The sequence below is a fragment of the Petromyzon marinus genome, chromosome 66, assembly GCF_048934315.1.
Source record: "Petromyzon marinus isolate PM22_M1 ecotype Great Lakes invasive population chromosome 66, UKy_Petmar_22M1.pri1.0, whole genome shotgun sequence".
Classification (NCBI taxonomy): domain Eukaryota; kingdom Metazoa; phylum Chordata; class Hyperoartia; order Petromyzontiformes; family Petromyzontidae; genus Petromyzon; species Petromyzon marinus.
Window position 1 is genome coordinate 4,751,279 of NC_133732.1, and position 14,180 is coordinate 4,765,458.

At 50.3% G+C, this 14,180-nt stretch overlaps 1 protein-coding gene across 2 annotated transcripts in view; it reads right to left on the reverse strand.

Annotated features, from left to right (window-relative positions):
• PLG (plasminogen) overlaps nucleotides 1-14,180 on the reverse strand; it is a 179,103-nt gene that overhangs the window by 141,705 nt on the left and 23,218 nt on the right. Inside the window, exons 1-2 of one of the 2 annotated variants that reach the window (XM_076054560.1) lie at nucleotides 6,941-6,984; nucleotides 3,108-3,214 (exon numbers count right to left, since the gene is read on the reverse strand). The exons of the other annotated variant lie outside the window; for it this stretch is intronic. Of the exons in view, the coding sequence (XP_075910675.1) occupies nucleotides 3,108-3,201 (94 nt within the window). The 5' untranslated portion in view covers nucleotides 3,202-3,214; nucleotides 6,941-6,984. Of the gene's footprint in view, nucleotides 1-3,107; nucleotides 3,215-6,940; nucleotides 6,985-14,180 lie in introns of those variants that run through there. 2 annotated transcript variants of the gene reach the window in all.

Here is a 14,180-nt window from a genome sequence, read left to right on the forward strand (position 1 = left end):
ACCACCATCACCATGATCACCATCATCACCACCACCATCATCATCACCACCATCACCACCACCATCACCACCACCATCACCACCATCACCATCACCACCATCACCACCACCATCACCACCACCATCACCACCACCATCACCACCACCACCATCACCACCACCATCACCACCACCACCATCACCACCACCATCACCACCATCACTGCCGTGTGTAGACGTAGAGTCTCACACTGGGCCAGGACTTGTGAGACTAAACTCTTCACCCTTGAGGGGTTTTCGGGGTCGGATCGTGCAAATGCAAAGCTCCCCCGTGTAGCCTTTACAGACTGCAGGGGCAAGTGCTGTTAGCGAGCAGCACCACCTATGAAGGCCGGCATGACACACGAGGGGGTGGGTGGCCAGCACCACACCCGGCCGCCTTTGTCTCCCTAACGGCAATGTTTACACACCGCACCAGGTACTCATTTGAGGCTGAGTCGACCTAGGGGAGGCCCAGGTCCTGGTTCAGATAATCGTCACTGGTGTTGGCCGTGAGCGGGAATCGAACCCGGGTCGCCAGGTTCATAGCGAAGCGTAGCGCTAACCGCTACACTACCGTTACTCACTGTCTCAGACACACACACACACACACAGACACACACACACAGACACATACACAGAAACACACACAGACACACAGACACATACAGACACACACAGACACACACACACCCACACACAGACACACACATACACAGATACACACACAGACACACCCAGACACACACACAGACACACACACCCCACACAACAACAACAACCGCCATTCGCCACTAAGTGGCGGTGACGTCACCACGACGCTTGTGCCAGGCCATGTGCACCCTGAGGCCACGTGAAGTGTCGAACGCCCGCTGGCAGGAGGTCACGGGGCAGACCCAGGTGCCACGGGTCGACTGACTGAGATGACTGGCTGATGCACCACCTGTGCCCCCGACTGTGACAACTTGCTGTGCTTTAGCCACCCGGCGCTCCGTACGTTGTTGTGAGCGTCGCTCCTCCGCCCTCCGTTGTTGTTGGAGGGCGACTGTCTCCAACTGCCCAGTAGCATCCTTCACGAGCCTCCTCCACAGAGGTGATCTTGACACCGCTGGTACCAGTCATCGGCAAGTCCACTCAGCTCCACGTCCTCCTGTACCAAATCACTCCATCTCTTCTCTAGCCCGTGCCGCGCCCGCTTAGCCCCCTCAATCCGGCCGAACAAAAGCTGTTTCGGCATGCGGTGGCTGGGCATGCGGGCTACATGACCCAGCCATCGCAGCCTTGCCCGCCGGAGGAGCTCACCGATGGGACCTTGCCCAGATCTTTCAAGGATTTGTGAGCTCCTCACACAATCCAGTCTGGTTAAACCCAGGATGGATCGTAGGCAGGCCAGCCTAAATGTTTCTAACCGGCCAAGATGTTTCATTAGGGGGGTCCACGTTTCGCAAGCGTAGAGAAGGGAGGGAATGACCGTGGCCGAGAAGACCTGAAGCTTAGTGCGGAGCGACAGACCAGGTAGCTTCCACACAGCTTTACGCAACCGATGAAAATATATTGCTCCTCGACTGATTCGGAGTGAGACCTCTGTTGTTAAACTGGAGCTCGCCATGAGCACACTGCCCAGGTATGGGAAACTCTCCACTCTCTCCACAACTGCCCCATCACCGATTGGGAGTTGTGGGGGTGGAGTGCCCGATGGTACAAAATACCCAGGCAGGTGCTTAGTTTTGTTGGGGCTGATGGTAAGGCCCCAACTCTAAATGGCAAGCTCCAGTTTCAGCAGCAGCGTCTCCAACTCCTCTTCTGAGTGAGCCGCAATTACCAGATCGGCATACATAACATGGTTGAGCAATAGGGAGCCATCCCTTGACCGCACCCGGGCATCGATCAGCCTCCTATTGTATCTGTACCAGATGGAGATTCCCCCGGTACAGCTATTGAAGGCTTCACAAACTACGTGGTCGAAATAGATGTTAAATAATGTGGGAGCCAGAGGACATCCCTTTCGCACCCCAAGGTGTACAGGGAATGGCTCCGACTCCCGGCCACGTAGTTTTACCCGGGCCCGCTCACCATCACGAAGGTCCTTAAATGATCGTGAGCAGAGGGTCAGGGACTCCGAAAGCACGAAGAACAACCCAGAGCCCAGGCCTACTGATGGTATCATAGGCCTTGACCAGGTCAATAAAGCAGAGGTGTAGGTCTTGCTGGAATTCCCTACACCTCTGCTGTAGAACACGCACAGAAAATATGTACCAGATGGGAATTCCTCCGGTACAGCTACTGAGGGCTTCACGAACGACGCGGTCTTAAAAAGATGTCAAATAACACGCACAACGGGCTTATTGCTCTCATTAGATACGAATTGTCGCCACGTGTTGCTGCTGCTGCTGCTGCTGACGTGACAACCCACCCACACCCCCATCCCCTTATCGCTTAGGCTGCGTCGTGTGGTGGAGGGTTTAACGACACAAGATTAAACATGAATGAATTCTACATCATTAGACCTCCTTTGCCAGTACCAAAATGTAATAATAATTATCGGGGTTTTCCCCCTTTTATCTGGCAACGAAACTGAAACCTTTATTTTTGCAAGGATTCATGCCTACTGCATTAACCACAATACCTGCAGTCAAAATGCAAAACACAAAAACAACACACACTATGATAATTTATGATGATGCGTTGTCCTTGAAACTGATTGGTCTTTTCGCGTCACGTGGTCGAGCACCAATTGGGTCGAGGCTCAAAAGAAAGCCGTCCCTTGGTGTGGACCAATCAGCTTCAAGGACAATGCATCACAGATATTATAGCATAGTGTGTGTTGTTTTTGTGTTTTACATTTTGACTGCAGGTATTGTGGTTAATGCAGCGACATGAATCCTTGTAAATAAAAAAAGTTTCAGTTTGTTGCCAGGAAAAAAGAAAGGGGAAAACCCCCGATTAATAAATACCACAACGCAAACAACGCCTCTCGATCACGTGGGGAGCCCAGAAAAATTCCGCTGGGAAGGGTGGGTAGGGGAATATTTAAAAAAATAAAATTTCCACCACCCCCCACTCACATCGGATTTGACGGATCGACTTACCCCGAACCTCTGCCATCTCGCTGGCCATGAGCGTCAGCGAGACCAGCAGCAGCAGGAGGGAGGGGATCGTCGTGGTGGCTGAGCGAGATTGCATCGCGAGAGAATTTCTAGAGGAAGCGAACACGCAGCCACACACACACAGACACACACAGATACAGCCACACGCAGCCACACACACACACAGCCACACACACAGACACACACACAGCCACACACACAGACACACACAGACACACACACGCAGACACACACAGACACACACACACAGTCACACACACACACAGACACACACAGCCACAGACACACACACACAGTCACACACACAGTAACACACACAGCCACACACACACAGTCAAACACACACACACTCACACACACAGCCACACACACGCAGCCACGCACACAGACACGCACACGCACACAGACACGCACACACACACAGACACACACAGTCACACACAGCCACACACACACAGACAGTCACACACAGTCAGGGACACACACACACAGTCACACACACACACAGACACACACACAGCCACACACACACACACACACAGACAGTCACACACGCAGACACACACAGTCACACACACAGCCACACACACACACAGTCACACACACAGTCACACACACACACGCACAGTCACACACACAGTCACACACACAGTCAGGGACACACACACACACAGTCACACACAGCCAGACACACACAGTCAGAGAGACACACACAGCCAATCACACACACAACCAGAGACACACAGCAGACACAGCTGCTCAAAGCCACACAGCCAGGCAGCTGAACACAGCCAGGCAGATTAACACAGCCAGACAGATAAACACAGCCTTATACAGACAGACAGCCTGACCACAGCCACATACAGGCATCTAGACAGCCTGACCACAGCCTTACACAGACAGGTGACCAAAGGCAGACAACCTTACACAGGCAGACAGCCAGATACACACAGCCACACACACATAGACACACACACAGACACACAGTCACACACACACAGTCACACACACACAGCCACACACACACACAGCCAGATACACACAGACACACAGTCACACACAAACAGTCACACACACACAGCCACACACACTCAGCCACACACACACACAGCCAGCTACACACAGACACACACACAGACACACAGTCACACACACAGACACACACACGCAACCACACACACACAGTCACACACACACGCACACAACCAGATACACACAGACACACAGTCACACACACACAGACACACACACGCAGCCACACACACACACAGCCAGATACACACAAAGTCACACACACACAGCCACACACACACACAGCCACACACACACAGCCACACACACACACACAGATACACACAGACACACACAGCCAGATACACACAGCCACACACACACACACAGACACACACAGTCACACACACAGCCACAAATACACAGACATAGCCACACATACAGTCACACACGCAGCCACACACACACAGCCAGATACACACAGACACACACACAGACACACAGTCACACACACATAGCCACACACACACAGACACACACAGACACACAGATACACACACAATCACACACACAGCCACACACACACACACAGCTACACAAACACAGTCACACACACAGCCACACACACACACACAGCCACACACATACACAGTCACACACAGTCACACACACACGCACAGTCACACACATAGTCACACAGACAGTCAGGGACACACACACAGTCACACACAGCCAGACACACACAGTCAGAGAGACACACACACAGCCAATCACACACACAACCAGAGACACACAGCAGACACAGCTGCTCAAAGCCACACAGCCAGACAGCTGAACACAGCCAGGCAGATTAACACAGCCAGACAGATAAACACAGCCTTATACAGACAGACAGCCTGACCACAGCCACATTCAGGCATCTAGACAGCCTGACCACAGCCTTAAACAGCCAGACAGGTGACCACAGGCAGACAACCTTACACAGGCAGACAGCCAGATACACACAGCCATACACACACACAGACACAGCCACACACACAGTCACACACACGCAGCCATACCCACACACAGCCAGATACACACAGACACACACACAGACACACAGTCACACACACACAGTCACACACACAGCCACACACACGCAGCCACACACACACACAGCCAGATACACACAGACACACAGTCACACACACACAGTCACACACACACAGCCACACACACTCAGCCACACACACACAGCCAGCTACACACAGACACACACACAGACACAGTCACACACACAGACACACACACGCAGCCACAAACACACAGCCACACACACACGCACACAACCAGATACACACAGACACACAGACACACAGTCACACACACACAGACACACACACGCAGTCACACACACACTGCCAGATACACACAAAGTCACACACACACAGACACAGATACACACAGACACACACAGCAAGATACACACAGCCACACACACACAGACACACACAGTCACACACACACAGCCACAAATACACAGACACAGCCACACATACAGTCACACACGCAGCCACACACACACAGCCACACACACACAGCCACACACACACACACAGATACACACAGACACACACAGCCAGATACACACAGCCACACACACACACAGACACACACAGTCACACACACACAGCCACAAATACACAGACATAGCCACACATACAGTCACACACGCAGCCACACACACACACAGCCAGATACACACAGACACACACACAGACACACAGTCACACACACATAGCCACACACACACAGACACACACAGACACACAGATACACACAGCCAGATACACACACAATCACACACACAGCCACACACAAACACAGCTACACAAACACAGTCACACACACACAGCCACACACACACACAGCCACACACATACACAGTCACACACAGTCACACACACACGCACAGTCACACACATAGTCACACACACAGTCAGGGACACACACACACACAGTCACACACACACAGCCAGACACAAACAGTCAGAGCCACACACACACCGCCAATCACATACACAACCAGAGACACACAGCAGACACAGCCGCTCAAAGCCACACAGCCAGACAGCTGAACACAGCAAGGCAGATGAACACAGCCAGACAGATGATTAACACAGCCAGACAGATGAACACAGCCAGACAGATGAACACAGCCTTACACAGCCAGACAGGTGACCACAGGCAGACAGCCTTACACAGGCAAACAGCTGACCACAGCCTTACACAGGCAAACAGCCTGACCACAGCCTTACACAGCCAGACAGTTGACCACAGGCAGACAGCCTTACACAGGCAAACAGCTGACCACAGCCATACACAGCAAGACAGCTGACCACAGCCTTACACAGGCAGACAGCTGACCACAGGCAGACAGCTGACCACAACCAGACAGCTGACCACAGCCTTACACAGCCAGACAGCTGACCACAGCTGACCACAGCCAGACAGCTGACCACAGCCTTACACAGCCAGCCAGACAGCTCACCACAGCTGACCACAGCCAGACAGCTGACCACAGCCTTACACAGCCAGACAGCTCACCACAGTTGACCACAGGCAGACAGCTGACCACAGCCTTACACAGCCAGACAGCTGACCACAGCTGACCACAGCCAGACAGCAGCCCACAGCCTTACACAGCCAGACAGGCAGCCCACAGCCTTACACAGCCAGACAGCTGACCACAGGCAGACAGCTGACCACAGCCTTACACAGACAGACAGCTGACCACAACCATACACAGCAAGACAGCTCACCACAGCCGTACACAGGCAGCCAGACAGCTGACCACAGCTGACCACAGCCAGACAGCTGACCACAGCCTTATACAGGCAGCCAGACAGCTGACCCCCCCCCCCCCCCAAAGAGAGAGAGGGGGGGGGGAGGCGGAGGTTGGGGCCTCAATCGGTGGCACGAGAATCACAAAAGTAGTGACAAAGGGCCCCCGAGTAGCCTCGAACAGGCTGCAGGGGCAAGTGCTGATCGCGAGCGGGGGTGGCTCCTGAAGGTCGCCACTGATGGCACACGACGGGGGGGGGGTGGCCAGGACCCTCCCCGATCCCGGCCGCCTTTGTCTCTCCCTCCCCCCTCCCCCAGACACTCAGTGGCGATGTTTAAACGACGCGCGGCTTACTCACGAGTGACTCGTTTGAGGCTGAGTCGGCCTAGGGGGGATGAGTGTGTGAGGAGTCCCGAGACCAGTTCAGATCGTCACGTGACACACACACACACACGTGCACACACACACGTGTAGACACACACAGGTGTACACACACACACGTGCACACACACACACGTGTGGACACACACACACACACACGTGTACACACACACACGTGTACACACACACACGTATAGACACACACACACACGTGAACACACAGACACACACGTGTACACACACACGTGTAGACACACACACGTGTAGACACACACACGTGTAGACACACGTGTAGACACACGTGTAGACACACACACACGTGTAGACACACACACACACGTGTACACACACACGTGTACACACACACACGTGTAGACACACACACACGTGTAGACACACACACACACGTGTACACACACACGTGTATATACACACACACACGTGTAGACACACGTGTAGACACACACACACGTGTAGACACACACACGTGTAGACACACACACGTGTAGACACACGTGTAGACACACACACACGTGTAGACACACACACACGTGTAGACACACACACACACGTGTAGACACACACACACACACGTGTAGACACACACACACGTTTAGACACACACACGTGTAGACACACACACACACACACGTGTAGACACACACACACAGTGTACACACACACACACGTGTAGACACACACACACACACGTGTAGACACACACACACGTGTAGACACACGTGTAGACACACACACACACGTGTAGACACACACACACGTGTAGACACACACACACACGTGTAGACACACACACACACACGTGTAGACACACACACGTGGAGACACACACACACGTGTACACACACACACGTGTAGACACACACACACGTGTAGACACACGTGTAGACACACACACGTGTAGACACACACACACGTGTAGACACACACACACACACACGTGTAGACACACACACACGTTTAGACACACACACACACGTGTAGACACACACACGTGTAGACACACACACGTGTAGACACGTGTAGACAACAACAACCGTCATTCGCCACTAAGTGGCGGTGACGTCACCACGACGCTTGTGCCAGGCCATGTGCACCTTGAGGCCAAGTGGAGTGTCGAACGCCCGCTGGCAGGAGGTCACGGGGCAGACCCAGCAGGTGCCACGGGTCGACTGACTGAGATGACTGGCTGGTGCACCACCTGTGCCCCCTACTGTGCCAACCCGCTATGCTTTAGCTACCCGGCGCTCCGCTCGTTGTTGTGAGCGTCGCTCCTCCGCCCTCCGTTGTTGTTGGAGGGCGACTACCTCCAACTGCCCAGTAGCAGCGTCCTTCACGAGCCTCCTCCTCCACAGAGGCCGATCTTGACACCGCTGGTACCAGTCATCGGCAAGTCCACTCAGCTCCACGTCCTCCTGTACCACATCACTCCATCTCTTCTCTAGCCCGTGCCGCGCCCGCTTAGCCCCCTCGATCCGGCCGAACAAAAACTGTTTCGGCATGCGGTGGCTGGGCATGCGGGCTACATGACCCAGCCATCGCAGCCTTGCCCGCCGGAGGAGCTCACCGATTGGACCTTGCCCAGATCTTTCAAGGATTTGTGAGTTCCTCACACAATCCAGTCTGGTTAAACCCAGAATGGATCGTAGGCAGGCTAGCCTAAATGTTTCTAACCGGCGAAGATGTTTCATTAGGGGGGGTCCACGTTTCGCAAGCGTAGAGAAGGGAGGGAATGACCGTGGCCGAGAAGACCTGAAGCTTAGTGCGGAGCGACAGACCAGGTAGCTTCCACACAGCGTTACGCAACCGATGAAAAGATATTGCCGCTCGACTGATTCGGAGTGAGACCTCTGCTGTTAAACCGGAGCCGGTCATGAGCACACTGCCCAGGTATGGGAAACTCTCCACTCTCTCCACAACTGCCCCATCACCGATTGGGAGTTGTGGGGGTGGAGTGTCCGATGGTACAAAATACCCAGGCAGGTGCTTAGATTTGGTGGGGCTCATGGTAAGGCCCCACCTCTTAGTGGCACGCTCCAGTCTCAGCAGCAGCGTCTCCAACTCCTCCTCTGAGTGAGCGGAAATTATGGGCCGTCGATAAATGACGTCACGCGATTTTGGACGATTTTTGACCCCCCCCCCCGCTCGTCACAGAAAATCAGACCCCCCCCTCAAATATGACGTCACAAAGCTCTGCCCCTCCCCCTGCAAAAAAACACACTTAAAATCGCTTTAAACTATTGTCACATTGTAGTGCGTATTTAATGTGGTGCTTACACTCTGATGTTGTAGGTAGAAAACATTTATTAACAAAGACTATTTAATTAAGTAGAAACGTGTTTCGATTTCAAGCTTTCGTGACTGCAGTGATTAATATTCTTTGGTTCTTTCGGTAAAGTCACCACGTAGAATGAGAATAAAATAATAAATCACTCAGCTATTTCAATGCTAAATTCTCCTGTTTGATTTGTACTAGGTGCCTCTGTGGATGTGTAGGCTTTGACTTTTACATAGCCATTTCTGTGACCAGTCGCAAGCTAATCCCTCAGCTATTTCAATGCTAAATTCTCCTGTTTGATTTGTACTAGGTGCCTCTGTGGATGTGTAGGCTTTGACTTTAACATAGCTATTTCTGTGACCAGTCACAAGCTAATCACTCAGCTATTTCAATGCTAAATTCTCCTGTTTTATATGTACTAGGTGCCTCTGTGGATGTGTAGGCGTTGACTTTAACATAGCTATTTCTGTGACTAGTCACAAGCTAATCACTCAGCTATTTCAATGCTAAATTCTCCTGTTTGATATGTAGTAGGTGCCTCTGTGGATGTGTAGGCTTTGACTTTAACATAGCTATTTCTGTGACCAGTCACAAGCTAATCACTCAGCTATTTCAATGCTAAATTCTCCTGTATGATATGTACTAGGTGCCTCTGTGGATGTGTAGGCTTTGACTTTACCATAGCTATTTCTGTGACCAGTCACAAGCTAATCCCTCAGCTATTTCAATGCTAAATTCTCCTATTTGATTTGTACTAGGTGCCTCTGTGGATGTGTAGGCTTTGACTTTAACATAGCCATTTCTGTGACCAGTCACAAGCTAATCCCTCAGCTATTTCAATGCTAAATTCTCCTGTTTGATTTGTACTAGGTGCCTCTGTGGATGTGTAGGCTTTGACTTTAACATAGCTTTCTGTGACCAGTCACAAGCTAATCACTCAGCTATTTCAATGCTAAATTCTCTTGTTTGATTTGTACTAGGTGCCTCTGTGGATGTGTAGGCTTTGACGTCAACATAGCCATTTCTGTGACCAGTCACAAGCTAATCACTCAGCTATTTCAATGCTAAATTCTCCTGTTTGATTTGTACTAGGTGCCTCTGTGGATGTGTAGGCTTTGACTTTAACATAGCCATTTCTGTGACCAGTCACAAGCTAATCCCTCAGCTATTTCAATGCTAAATTATCCTGTTTGATTTGTACTAGGTGCCTCTGTGGATGTGTAGGCTTTGACTTTAACATAGCTATTTCTGTGACCAGTCACAAGCTAATCACTCAGCCATTTCAATGCTAAATTATCTTGTTTGATTTGTACTAGGTGCCTCTGTGGATGTGTAGGCTTTGACTTTAACATAGCTATTTCTGTGACCAGTCACAAGCTAATCCCTCAGCTATTTCAATGCTAAATTCTCCTGTTTGATTTGTACTAGGTGCCTCTATGGATGTGTAGGCTTTGACTTTAACATAGCTATTTCTGTGATCAGTCACAAGCTAATCACTCAGCTATTTCAATGCTAAATTCTCCTGTTTGATATGTATTAGGTGCCTCTGTGGATGTGTAGGCTTTGACTTTAACATAGCTATTTCTGTGACCAGTCACAAGCTAATCCCTCAGCTATTTCAATGCTAAATTCTCCTGTTTGATTTGTACTAGGTGCCTCTGTGTAGGCTTTGACTTTAACATAGCCATTTCTGTGACCAGTCACAAGCTAATCACTCAGCTATTTCAATGGTAAATTATCCTGTTTGATTTGTACTAGGTGCCTCTGTGGATGTGTAGGCTTTGACTTTAACATAACCATTTCTGTGACCAGTCGCAAGCTAATCACTCAGCTATTTCAATGCTAAATTCTCCTGTTTGATATGTACTAGGTGCCTCTGTGGATGTGTAGGCTTTGACTTTACCATAGCTATTTCTGTGACCAGTCGCAAGCTAATCACTCAGCTATTTCAATGCTAAATTATCCTGTTTGATTTGTACTAGGTGCCTCTGTGGATGTGTAGGCTTTGACTTTAACATAGCCATTTCTGTGACCAGTCGCAAGCTAATCACTCAGCTATTTCAATGCTAAATTCTCCTGTTTGATATGTACTAGGTGCCTCTGTGGATGTGTAGGTTTTGACTTTAACATAGCCATTTCTGCGACCAGTCACAAGCTAATCACTCAGCTATTTCAATGCTAAATTATCCTGTTTGATTTGTACTAGGTGGCTCTGTGGATGTGTAGGCTTTGACTTCAACATAGCCATTTCTGTGACCAGTCGCACGCTAATCACTCAGCTATTTCAATGCTAAATTCTCCTGTTTGATTTGTACTAGGTGCCTCTGTGGATGTGTAGGCTTTGACTTTAACATAGCCATTTCTGTGACCAGTCACAAGCTAATCACTCAGCTATTTCAATGCTAAATTCTCCTGTTTGATGTGTACTAGGTGCCTCTGTGGATGTGTAGGCTTTGACTTTAACATAGCCATTTCTGTGACCAGTCACAAGCTAATCCCACAGCTATTTCAATGCTAAATTCTCCTGTTTGATATGTACTAGGTGCCTCTGTGGATGTGTAGGCTTTGACTTTAACATAGCTATTTCTGTGACCAGTCACCAGCTAATCCCTCATCTATTTCAATGCTAAATTATCCTGTTTGATTTGTACTAGCTGCCTCTGTGGATGTGTAGGCTTTGATTTTAACATAGCCATTTCTGTGACCAGTCACAAGCTAATCCCACAGCTGTTTCAATGCTAAATTCTACGCTAATTCCTTTGTCAAGGCGCTCTGTTTCTTCTCACACAGCTTAAAGGTCGCGATCTCAGCGTGGCTTTGTTCGCTCCAGTGCTGTCCTCCAGACAGTCTCGTCCCTTCACCTGATGAAGGCCGCTTGTGTTGTGGCCGAAACGTCGTGAGAATTTTTATTGTGCTATTTTATTACATCAATTTATTATTTTATGGTGACTTTACCGAAAGAACCAAAGAAGATAGAAACGTGTTGTCCGTATTTATTTAAAGTTGCGCGTTTTGATGTGACGTCACATTTCCAAAACCCCTCTCCTCCCTCCCCTTGTCACACATCGTCACAAATGTCTGACCCCCCCTCCACCCTCGCCCAGGTGTTTGACGTCATGTATGCACGGTCCCTTACCAAATCATCGGCGTGCATAACGTGGGAGTTGTGGGGGGTGGGTAGCGACACACACAACAAAGACAAAGATCCCCCGTGTAGCCTTAGCAGACTGTAGGGGCAAGTGCTGTTAGCGAGCAGCACCACCTATGAAAGCCGGTAACGGCACACGAGGGGGTGGGTGGCCAGCACCACGCCCGACCGCCTTTGTCTCCCCAGTGGCGATGTTTACTGCACACCGCACCAGGTACTCATTTGAGGCCGAGTCGCCCTAGGGGAGGCCCGGGACCGGTTCAGATAATCGTCACTGGTGTTGGCCGTGAGCGGGAATCGAACCCGGGTCGCCAGGTTCATAGCGCAGCGTAGCGCTAACCGCTACACTATCGCTCCCCACATACACACACACGTGTGTACACACACAGTGTACATACATAGTGTACACACACACACACACGTGTGTACACACACAGTGTACATACATAGTGTACACACACACACACGTGTACACACACACACACCCACGTGTGTACACACGCAGTGTACAAACATAGTGTACACACACACGTGTACACACACGTGTACACACACGTGTACACACACGTGTACACACACACACACCCACGTGTGTACACACACAGGCACACACACACACCCGTGTGTACACACACACACGTGTACGCACACACAGTGTACACACACACACACACACGTGTGCACACACACACAGTGTACACACACACAGTGTACACACACACACACACACGTGTACACACACAGTGTACACACACACACGTGCACACACACACATATTTTACACACACACAGTGTACACACACACACGTGTACACACACAGTATATATACACACACACACGTGTACACACACACAGTGTACACACACACACGTGTACACACACAGTATTCACACACACAGTGTACACACACACAGTGTACACACACACACGTGCACACACACACACATATTTTACACACACACACACACACGCGCATTTCAAACTGTCCACATTTGCGACCGTGTTTGTTAATGAGCAACGAGAGATAAACTTCTGAGTGTTTTCCCTGTCCCCTTAACTTTAACCCTAATAAACAATCATTATCGTGCACCGGGACCATCAGATCGAACACATCATAATCTACATTTGAGGTTTTTGCGACTGCAGGGATACTTAGCCATTCGTTCTTTTCGGTGACTTATTTTATTTTATACCGACGTCACTTCGCCGAAAGAACCATGGAGCATCGAACACATATATGTACAAAGACAAAGATCCCCCGTATAGCCTTAACAGACTGTTGGGGCAAGTGCTGTTAGCGAGCGCCTTTGAAGGCCGGAACGGCACACGAGGGGGTGGGTGGCCAGCACCACGCCCGACCGCCTTTGTCTCCCCAGTGGCGATGTTTACAC